At 43.0% G+C, this 11,397-nt stretch overlaps 1 protein-coding gene across 1 annotated transcript; it reads left to right on the top strand.

Annotated features, from left to right (window-relative positions):
- The first annotated feature begins 4,201 nt into the window (after positions 1–4,201).
- Positions 4,202–10,379, top strand: LOC104510445 (phytanoyl-CoA hydroxylase-interacting protein-like). Its single transcript, XM_010152695.1, has 3 exons — positions 4,202–4,394; positions 8,979–9,153; positions 10,258–10,379. Exons 1-3 carry the CDS (start codon positions 4,230–4,232, stop codon positions 10,377–10,379), a joined length of 462 nt encoding a protein of 153 aa, XP_010150997.1. The 5' UTR covers positions 4,202–4,229.
- The last annotated feature ends 1,018 nt before the right edge of the window (positions 10,380–11,397 follow it).

Below are 11,397 nucleotides of genomic sequence, written 5' to 3'. Positions count from 1 at the left end.
CGCGCAGCCTTTCGGAACCAGCCTGTTCCAGTGTGGGCTTCCCATGGGGTCATGGGCTTCTGCAGGTGCAGCCGCCAGCTCTGGCGTGGGGTCCTCCCTGGGCTGCAGGGGGGCCTCTGCTCCCCCGTGACCCTCCATGGCTGCAGGGCACAGCCTGCCCTCTCACCATGGGCTGTAGGGGAACCTCTGCTCCGGGCACCTCCTCCCACCTTTCTGCACTGACCTGGGTGTCTGTAGGGGTGTTCCTATCTCTGCTGCAATTTTCTACCCCACCCCACCCCCTTTTTTTTTTTTCTTTTTCCCCTTCATAACCACGTTATCCCAGAGGCGCTACCACCGTCCCTGATGGGTTCAGCCTTGACCAGCAGTGGGTCTGTCTTGGAGCCAGCTGGAATTGGCTCTGTCGGACATACAGGTGGCTTCTGGCAGCTTCTCACAGAAGCCACCCTTGTAGCCCCACCCACCCAAAACCTTGCCACACAGAGCCAGTACATCTGTACTGATGCTTTATCAAAGAAAGGTCAGTTTAGCCTCGGTAGAGTGAGTAACGTGACAGCAGCCAGTTGTAATCTCTTCCTATTTTCACATCCGTAACAGCAGTAACTTCCTTTCAGCTGGAGTTTAGGGATGCTTTAGGGCAACTGTGTGCTGGTTTTGCATAAGTTCAGTGGATGTTTCTGCTTTTAGCAGACATCCTGTTTCCTGATGTTGATCTGTTCTCCAAGCTGATCTGGTACAAAGAAGTGGCTTGCAGTGGGCATACTGTCCAGGATGAAAGCTAATTCAAAATACTCACCAAAGCACAAGTGTTAAAAAGGCAAGGTTGCCTAACCTTTTTGGTTAGTTATATCTGTCAGTTGATCTCCATGACACGGATATTTCACCACACACCTGAAGTTTCTGGTTTTAACTAGCAGTTGGGATGCTAAGCAGTGTTTTGTAGCAGCCAGCATTTCTAAGTGGTTTGGTTGACAATGGTGTCAGACCCAGTTGAACCCCCGCTTTAACAGTAGTTTGTACTATTATCTTAAATGACATCCAAGTTTAGCTCAAAGTTACCTTACTCCTATTGAAAATTCTGCCCATTTTTACTGTTTTGTCTTATAAAACTGTGTCTTATAGTAGTTGTAATGCTTTTAGAATATTGATAGACTCTAATGGAAATATTCCACATTTTGTAGTTGTTCTAAGTGATGTGTGTACCTTACCAGACTGGATAGGATATTTGTACTCTCCTGTGCTATCCTGTCATCTCAATTTCTTTCTAGTTAATTATGGTGCGGTGATGCCAAGCACTGTATCTCACATCTTTATGTCATATTCCAGTATGTCTCAGGACAGAATGCTGTTCTTGACATTGAAAAACACTGCTTTGCAGGACCCAGATTCTGAGCTAGAGTTTGTGCTTTACAAGAGAATGCTGCTTCAAAATTCCTTGGGGATCTGAATGCTAGGGTGTCTGCTGTGTGGGCAGAGCTGCTCACCTGCAGGTTTGGTTCCTAGGATCAGTCAAATCTCAGAGCAAGAGCATGCTTTTCATGCTCTGTCCTTTTTTTTTTTTTTTTTTTCCTTGTTCTCATGCAGTGGTACACTGATTGCTCTTCAAAAGTCACCATTTACCAATACTCACTGAATCCTCCTCCTCCTTATTAATACGGTGTATTAATAGCATTCCTATTACTGCCGGTCAGATGAATAGATTCTGACATTCAGTACTACACAAATATGTATTGAATTATAAGTATGGATTACGAATATCACAGGTACTTCATATTCTAAATACAAGGAAACTGGAGTACTGCTTGCTGCTGGTGGTTGGGTATTTTACTTTCTTATTTCCTATTCTGTTTGTATTTCAATTTTTTTTTTTTTTTAACTTTCAAAGAGCTTTAAACATTTCAGAAAGTGTTTATTTTGGATTTTCTTCCATCATGAGAAAAGGACAGCATAATACTTACTAATGCAAGTGGTTCTTTTTCTCAGACATATTAAAAAGTTGCTAAAAATTACCTGGAGATTTTCTGCTAGATGTTTACTTAAACTGTTTATTCACTTCTTAAGCAGTGAAATTAAAAGGATCAAGAGCACAGACATCTAAAGATGTATGCCAGCCATTAATTCCAAGAACTGTACAGAGAACAATACCCATTTGCAGAAGCACTTTTGCTCTTTGCCTGCCATCGGTTTGCTCCAAAATCTCTTTTCCTCTCTGTTATTTTTTGTCAGTGGTCATTACTGCTTTGCACATGTCCTGAAGCTTAAACTACCTTGGCTGTTTGTAACATGGCCCGTAGGTGTGCAGTACAGAAGCTCACTTTTGCAGAAAAGAAGTTGGACATTCATGTATTGTGGATATACATGGTTTGGATTTCCTGACTGCGTGTCTGTCTAGGTCTTTATTCAGTGTGCCGGGGCCTGAGTCTGTCCAGCTCTTCAGGAGGTTTGAGACCCTCAGCAGCATTGCTCCTGAAAACACAGACCCTCGCTCCTGGCAGAGCGATCATGTGTAGCCTTTTCAGTGTGCCTGGTAGAGCTTTCAGTCATTTTTCAAATACCAAATGCTTACAAAAGAAATGCCATTTTCTCCCTGCTGGCTTTCTGAAAGCTCGCGTTGGGAAAAGCACTTACCATGTATTTCACGTGAACAGGAAGCTTTCAGTAATGACTGGTATTTCTGAGTCTCTTGCAGCCAGTGCAGCTGTTGAAAATTTCATTGTGGATGGCACAAATAATGTAGCATTTTGAGCAAGGCCGTGCACCATCTGACTTTGATAGTAGTTGAAGAAGTAAAAAAAAAAAAAAAAGGCAATAGGATGTTTGACGAATAGACAACCTGTTGGATGTAAATGCATTCAATGGAACAAAAGTAGAAAAGTGTTATTACTGGTTCTTGAAACCATCAGTGAAACGGCTTTATTCAGAATACTATGGATTTTGCAGACTCTGATTGAATTTCACATATCCATGAGGAGAATTTTGCATAATCATAGCAATTTTAATATTCCCGCACTGGGGTGTTGGTATAATTCTTTGACAGCCGATGGTGAGAGGTTGAAATGTCCCTGATGTTTTCCAAGTCAATTTTTTTTATCATTATTACTGACTAGACTCAATTCTGCCTCCAGTTTTTTATCAGTTGTGATGAAAGCATAAATACTATTTTTTCTATAGTTAGATGTGACTAAAAATAATTCTGACAATGCGTTGTGTCACATTTCTGCGTGGGCCTCCGATCTTCCCCGTCTGGACAGAACTTGGGGGCTTTACTCTCTTTCCTGCAGAGATACTAGCCTTGGTTTTCTCCTTTGTTTCTTATCTCTGTTTGATTTTTATTTTTTTATGTTCTGTTTCTTTACTCTTTTTACGTCACCTTCTCTATTTTTTCCTCTTTGCCAACTCATTTTTCTCATCTGTCTGCTTTTTTTCACTGTTTGTTCAGTTTTGACGTGTGTCTTACGTAGTGCAAGATCACCTCATGTGTCTGAGTTTTGATGTTCACAGAACGCTCTACTACAAGGTTGCCTTGGGAACTAAGGGAAGACCTGTAATGCTTTCTGGGGTCAATGGTCATTTGTTCATCTATCCTGTGCACTTAGAGATATTAGAAAAAACTTCCCAAGAAAACTGCAGGGTCTCCACTGGGCCAGCAGAATAGAGAAAATGGCATTGGTGTGCATGTCCCTTTCACTGGGGGTCAGCAAAGCGATCACTGTTGCTTCATTGCGAAGGAGACAGTATTTTGTATATGTGTATGTATATACACCATCCATTAACCTTGAGGAGATTGGTTTTACTTTGTGCTTGATAAATAGATTTAGGATGACTGTAATTTCTCTTTATATTTATTTGACTGACGGGTGTGGATAGGGCCACTATGTCAACTGTGGACATTGCTGGCATTTAACTACACACTGTAGCACCAGAGTTTCAGATGATTCTTACGCTCAGCCAGCCACGGCACACGGCTGTGATTCCAGACAGTTTATGTGGCCTCCTTACTTGTTATTAGTGCTTATTCACATGAGGAATTCTCATTCCTTCCCATCACTGACATTGAGACTTGCATAATTGTACCTCATAGTTCCTTCTGAGTACCACCTATGAGACCTTGTGAAAGGCTCTTCAGAGATGTGGTTGTACTGGAACACAGATATCTAAAGGTCTTTAACTGATGACATCATGCTTGTTTTTTTGCAGGGAATAAATCACAAGATAGTGGGATTGCAGAGATGGAGGAACTTCCAGTCCCTCACAACATCAAAATAAGTAATATCACATGTGATTCCTTCAAGATTTCTTGGGACATGGATTCTAAATCCAAGGACCGCATTACTCATTACTTCATCGATCTCAACAAGAAAGAAAACAAGAATTCCAACAAATTTAAGCACAAGGTAATTATCATTTAAAAATCAAGGTGGAAATATTTGATTTTAAATAGATGATTCTCAGTGGTTTATTGACCTTTCAAAGCCAGACCATGGGAAAACAGGGATTGGACATCCGGCAAAGGTGGGGTTGGATTCATCTGATTGACTTTTTTTTTTTTTTACTCGGAATACCTTCTCCATCTCTAGCTTATTTGTGCTCAGCAAACCTTACCTTTTAGAGATATTGCCAACATTGTTTTTCAGTTTGCAGGTGACTGTGGTGTTTAATCTTCTGTCTCATTCCATGTTTCTCTAGTCATCTCAGTACTTCAGCTGTTCTGAGGCCAAAGCAAATTTTTCTGGATTTGTTAAGTACAGATCTGCAATTCATTCTGTATGTCCCTGCATCCGTGGCTTGAGGAAAGAGGCCAGATGAATATTCAGGTCACAGTGCTGAATGCTGCGAACTAAAATTGCTGGAAGCCTTCCTAGAAGTGCATTAGAATTTGTGACTCTTCTGTTGAAATGACGTGTTGCACTCCGGAGTCTGACACTGAACAAGGACAGGCACAGAATACATAAATTGTTGAAATAATGATTAAGAACTAGTCAGGAATAAAAATGTCTGTTTTGCAACACGTCGTACTGGTTCCAAATCTGTTTTCAAGTGAAATAGAAAAGGTAATGTTCAGTTCCCTATGAAACAAATGTATTTGTGTGTATGTAAGCATCCAGGCATATGTCAGAGCTCTAATTCTGTACACCTGAATTACTGTTGGTTTATAAGCCAGTGGGATAACCAGGAAATATTTCCATCAAATTCTCTGAGCCTTTTCATTGTGAGAGTATTCTTCCTGTGATTTTTGTTAATAGAAGATATATAATTTTCACATTTCCTTATTTGACTATTTTCTTCCTAATGTGGTTGGAAGTAACATATGCATGAAGTATAATGAAAAATCACATACAATTGCTTGAAGTTGAGAGTATAACACATTTGGCCAAGACAGTGCAGTTGTTAGGAACCAGTATGTGAAGCACGACCAAATTTAGTGTTATAATAGACATTTATTGTAACCCATTTTTTAATTTTAATAGCAAATAAAGAAGGATATGTTTGGTTTTTTCTTACTGTTACTACTTTTGGACTGACAGCTTTTGAATTTGAATTCCCACTTGATACTGCAGGAGTAAATACACACCCTAATACAAATGCTTATTGGAATAGATTATTTCTTATTTCTTTCAGTTTTTTAATCTGTGTTTTTTTCATTCCTGTATAAACCAGTGTAAAGTTGTAAAATTTGTTTTTTTTAAAAGGTAGAGCTACCCTAGCAGATCAAACACTCTATGCTTCAAAAATCCGTCACAGTGATAAGACTAGTGTTAAAATGGAGAGTTAAAAAAAAAAGAATATTGGTAGTGTGATGAACATAAACCATTAGATTTATTTTGTTTTCCTCAGTAATACCCTAGCTTTTTACTGTGATGAAGTGTTTAGTCAAAGGAGAGAGGTAATAATAGATTTTGTAAGAACAGGAGACTGAAGTCTATCAATTAAAATGATAAACAAGTTGGATATCTTGTCAGAATGGACATGAAATTTCTTGGTACTAATGTTAGTGACTTGGTAAAGCTTTTTTTTGGGGGGAGGGGGGGCTGGAGGGGTGGGGGTGTTGTGGTTGGTTGGTTTTTTGGTTGGTTGTTTCCTCCTCCCCTGGCAGAATGATGGAAATCCAGACAGCAGACAGGGCAGGCAAGAGAATGGCACAGACTGAACACAGCTATCTCTGCAAGAGCACGTGTGTGCTTGCTTTCATTCATCCCTTCATCCCTTCAGTACTAAGGGATTGCTAACACCCTGTTTAGAATGAGCTTCTGTTGAGAAATTTAAGAAATTGCTCAAAGTCAAAAGTCACTGTCTGCAGGTGCCTGTCTCTCACAGGTGATAAACCCAGATGACCAGCTTAAACTATTTTCTAATTTGTAGAGACTTAATGTTAAGTCTCAGTTTGCTCACAGGCTGTGAGCAAGTGACTTGGGATATAACCTGACAGGTAGGTGCTGTACCTCAGGAAAAGGGGCTCTTTGTTTCCTTGTGTACCCGGGAGACCATACATGAATGATTTGTCCTTTTTGGTATTTTCTCTGTTGGCAAATGTGTAAAGTACATTCAGCGCATTTAGGGCACGGACAGTTTTACCATGTATGACAATTGTTGTCGTAACTGTGAAGGGGGAGGTCGTGTTGGTAGTAGTATGTAAAGACTAGGATTCTAAGAAGACTTTGGTTTTTTCTCGATGCAATTTGCATACCTCCCATCTTCTTTAAAGATACGGAAATACGATTATTCCCGTGGAATAGGAAATGAGGCTCAGATAGTTTGCAAAATTGGGACTAGAACCTGGATGTGCTGTGGTCTCTTTGAGCAGACCTGGCAAAGGGAAGGATAAAATGAAATGGGAGACAGCTGAAAACTGAAAGCAGCTTCTTTGGCAATGAAAAGGGAATGCAAAGCAGGCATCTCTTCCCAAAAAGGAGAAGAGGGTAGAGTGACTCGTACACCTTGCTGCCTAGTTACTCAGTCTTTCCAGGTTGTTCTTGGAAATCACTGCCATCCAGTAGCTTTAGAGTTGTCAGCCATCTGCCACTCCAGAATCCTGGATGTCCTTGAGCTGGCACATAACCTCCTTTGCACTTCTTTGGGGCTCAGTCAGGAATGAGAGCTGAGCAGAAAAGAGAGAGATGAAAGGGAGAAATAGAGAATCCCAGGGAAATTTCATTGTGAACATTTGAACATGTTTTCCTGAGGTCAGTATATAACGACCTTAAAAAAGAAAAAAAGTTTGCTTAGAAAAAGAACAACAGATTAGAGTTATGAACAGCATCATATTTGCCCCCCCTCCCCAGCTGTGCAAGATTAAAACCCTCTCTTTAATGTGGGTTTAGGTTGGGTGCCCTTTTTTGGTATACTTTCCAGACACGCAGCTGGAGGGTAAGGCTTCAATGCCTGGGGGCAATGAGGCTTTTAATGGTACATGAAAACTGAAAAAATTGATGAGGGCCAAAACCCCCACTGGGTTGCAGGGACAGAGATCGGACCCAGGTGGAGCAGCTTCCACTGTAGCCAAAGGAAAGATGGCAGGAAGAGTAATGAGCGTAACCGCTGCAGCTGCTGACCACGTCAGCAGCAGCAGATTCAGTCCGGTGGGATGCCTTCCCAGCATAGTTCCAGGGTGGCAGCTTTGAATGTCACTTGGGGTTCCTTGTGGTTTTCCTTGTAGTTTTATCTCTATCTTTTATATATTTTATATTTCAGAGTGCACAACTCAATCCTTTACAGATAAAGGTTCCTTACAACTGTTATTTCATTTAAATAAGAATTAGCAAAAAAGAAATGACGCCAACAAAATCTTACCCTGGATTATCAATCACATTTCAGTTCTTGTAATATCACAAGCTGCTAATTTTACAGTTTCTTAATACAGGAACTGAAGGATATTTCTTGCTGACAGAAAAACAATGAAAGAAGTATATTTTTGCGTAATAGAAGACAAGCAAAAAAAACCCTTTCAGATCTTGCTTACAGATTATGGACAGAAAATGTCTCCTATTTCTTTCTTCCTTAAGGGTAAACTGTGCTAGTATCTATAGGGGATGACTATGGACTGGTATTTATAGGTGGACAGCTGTGGATATTACCGAAAATGCCCACTTTTCTTTTACTCTTCTGTGATTACTGATAACTGTTCAGCAGTAAATGCCTCTATCACAGCCCCTGGGTACACCACGCAGAGAACCATCCAACTCCACCATCAGTCCCTTCACCCACTGTTCTGGCATAAACTGTCCAGCACTTCCGTTAATTCTTCCCCGTGGTGATCTGTGCTGTAGAATTTGGGTATTTCAACAAGAAGCAGCAGCTGCTCTCCTTTGCGGCACTGGGGTGCGATGCAGGGAGAGCAAAACGGAGCATCGCAGGTGGTGGCGGAGTGGGAAGCAAGAGGTGCCATGACAGGCACAAACTATCTAGCTGTGTGTTTGGCTTGGTTTGACCCTTCCTGTACATAAGGGTGTCTTTGATACAGGTAAAACACACAAACTCACTCTGCAATGTGTTTAATTTTCTTTGTTGAGGTTTGGCGTGGAAGACATCAACACCAACACAGGTGGACTGATTGGTGGCAGGAGGAGTTTGGCTACAGTAACTGTAAGAAAACCGTGGCAATGAGAGGACCGGAAGCTGTTCAATTAAGATATTCTTGTGCTCAGTAATGTGTCTTTCTCTGCATATTTCAGCACAAATGGCCCTACTCTGAAGTATATATATTTGGGCTGTATATAATAGTATCAGTCTGTAGTCATTTGGAACCAATAATGAACTCATACACGCGAGTTGTCACTGTAGCTCTCAGAGCAGACCTTAGACTGCTGCCCTCAGCCAGCCTCTTCGCTCTGCTGCACCACTGGGCTCTCAGAAGTAACTGAGGTTTCCGTGGAGGAACCGGGGTTGGGGATTACATAGCAAAACCATGGAAGGAAGGGGTGATGGATCCGTTTGGTTGCACGGCTGACTTGTGTGTTGTTTTGTCTTTCTGTTTCCATCAGGATGTCCCCACTAAATTGGTGGCCAAGGCCGTTCCTTTGCCTATGACAGTCCGCGGGCACTGGTTCCTGAGCCCAAGAACGGAATACACAGTAGCAGTGCAGACAGCATCAAAGCAAGTTGATGGCGATTACGTGGTTTCTGAGTGGAGCGAAATCATTGAGTTTTGCACAGCAGGTAATATTGCCGAGGAAACACGTGCCGTAGGACATAGCTTTGCTGCCAGGGTGGGTTAGCCATCTGCCCATGCCAGCCACGCTGGCAGTTACACGTCACAGCTGGAAACCGGAGTTCTAACTTTAGGCTTTGTGAGAGCTCCTGGTCCTGCCATAGCTTAGGTGCCCCGCAGCGCTGTGCCTGGCACCGCCAGGCGAGGAAAGGAGACTGGTGACCTGGAGTGGAGCAGGGCCACTTGTGTGCCTGTGGAGAAGACAGAGAGGCAGCTCCCTAACAGAATCATAGAATCACAGAATGCTTAGGGTTGGAAGGGACCTTAAAGATCATCTAGTTCCAACCCCCCTGCCATGGGCAGGGACACCTTGCACTAGACCAGGTTGCTCAAAGCCACATCCAGCCTGGCCTTGAAGACATCCAGGGATGGGGCATCCACCACATCTCTGGGCAACTTGTTCCAGTGCCTCACCACCCTCTCTGTGAAGAATTTCTTCCTTAACAGACAGCTGGCTTAAGATGTTCTGCCACTGTCCCTTCTGCCCCCCGCAGAGCCTGAGCACCACCAACACCCCCTCCCAAAGCTCAGTTTCGCCTGTCATTGACATAGAAGTCTCTTCCTTTGCGTGTTCATTGCCAGCATGCTCGCCTGTGCGAAAGCGGAGTGCAGAAGCGAGCTCCCTATGAATCCCATGTTGGTCGGGATGCCGCGTAGGATGGGTCCTAAGCCAGTTGTTTTAGTGAGGCGAGTTGTCACTGGCTCACAACCAGGTACCTTGTAGCAAACGGCTTATCAATGACGTAAGCCAGCGAGGGCAGTTCTCAGCTCCCCTGCGGCCCTAAATACACGGAAGCCAGCTCTTAACACAGAAAACCTGCGGGAAAGCTGAAGGATGGTGTAGAGTATTCATGGAGTGGGGAGAACCAAGCACGCGTGTTCCTGCCATTTGTCTGCGGCCGCTCTTGGGACCTGGCTGTGGGCTGTATAGTTCCTGTAGAGCTGCTGCATGAGGCGAGATGGGTTACTGTGGTGCTGTTCCCAGTTTCAGGTCGGTGTAGCTTGTGGCTTTTCCTGCCCCCCGGTCCTAGCAGGTTGTCTTTTCTTTCCAGATTATTCAAAGGTTCACCTAACACAGCTATTGGAAAAAGCTGAAGTGATTGCAGGCCGTATGCTGAAACTGTCTGTGTTTTATCGGAATCAGCACAAAGAATACTTTGATTATGTCAGGTAAGAAAGTAAACATATGCAGGGTTGTTTGGCAAATGAAGGGAGTAATGAAAATAAGTAAATGGAAGCAGCTGGGCTATACAGCTAGAGCAGAATGTCTGTATGCTTTATTGCCAGTTCAGAAGGGAAAAAGTAAAATATAACTCATTTCTTTGGCCTTGCTTACCTCAGCAGTTCCATTAAGCAATAAAAGTTTGTGTTTTGAAGCAGAAACTGAAGTACCTACAGGGTGTCCAGACTGATTAAAGTGTCTGTTATCATAATAGAGTGTTTAGTAGCCAAATACTTCTGTTGTACTAAGAAATTCAAGGCAAGATGTCTATTAGTAGGAGTGTGTAGGCGTGTAAGAGGGCCTGGGTATAAGAGTTGCATCTCAAATATTTGTTCTGCATGTAAAAACACCCTGTTTCTGTGCCCAAATGTGGTAACTGGGGCTCTGCAATCTGAATGTTAATTTACAGATGATGTGGGGAGGGAGAGGGGATGATGTTTAGACAATTTTACAACATTGCTTCAGTGGGAATAAATAAATGGGATAGCTGGAGGCAGGTTCCTCATTCCTGTTGGAGAGCCAGTGTGCCTTCGCACACACAACCGGATGGTTACGCTAGACAAGGAGGAAAGCTTTCCAGTAGGAGGAGTCCAGGCTCACGTACTGACCGAGCAGGAGCAGCCACCATGCAGAGGTCACCTTCCCCCCTTAGAAGAACATGGATGAGAGGTAAGCGGTGTGTCAGAAGGGTGGCAGCACTGACCATGCTGCTTTAATATGCTCCACGGAGAGATGGGGCTGGTGCTGTGCCACATGGTCCCGTTTTAGGTGGGTGTCACACTAGTACCTGTCTGGAACTGAAAGTTTTTTTAAAACTGGTGGAAAAAAAAAAATGGAGGGACTCCAACTCCTGAGCAGACTTGTCCCACCCTTGGAAGTGTTCCCACTTTGTAGTCAGGAGAATCTGCTCGATTCCAGGAGCGTCTTTGTATATTCCAGAGCATGGGAAGGCCAAGTGCAAGGTCCTGCA

The sequence above is a fragment of the Eurypyga helias genome, unplaced genomic scaffold (genome assembly GCF_000690775.1).
Source record: "Eurypyga helias isolate BGI_N326 unplaced genomic scaffold, ASM69077v1 scaffold15425, whole genome shotgun sequence".
NCBI classification, from domain to species: domain Eukaryota; kingdom Metazoa; phylum Chordata; class Aves; order Eurypygiformes; family Eurypygidae; genus Eurypyga; species Eurypyga helias.
This window is presented reverse-complemented; position numbering and strand designations above follow the sequence as displayed.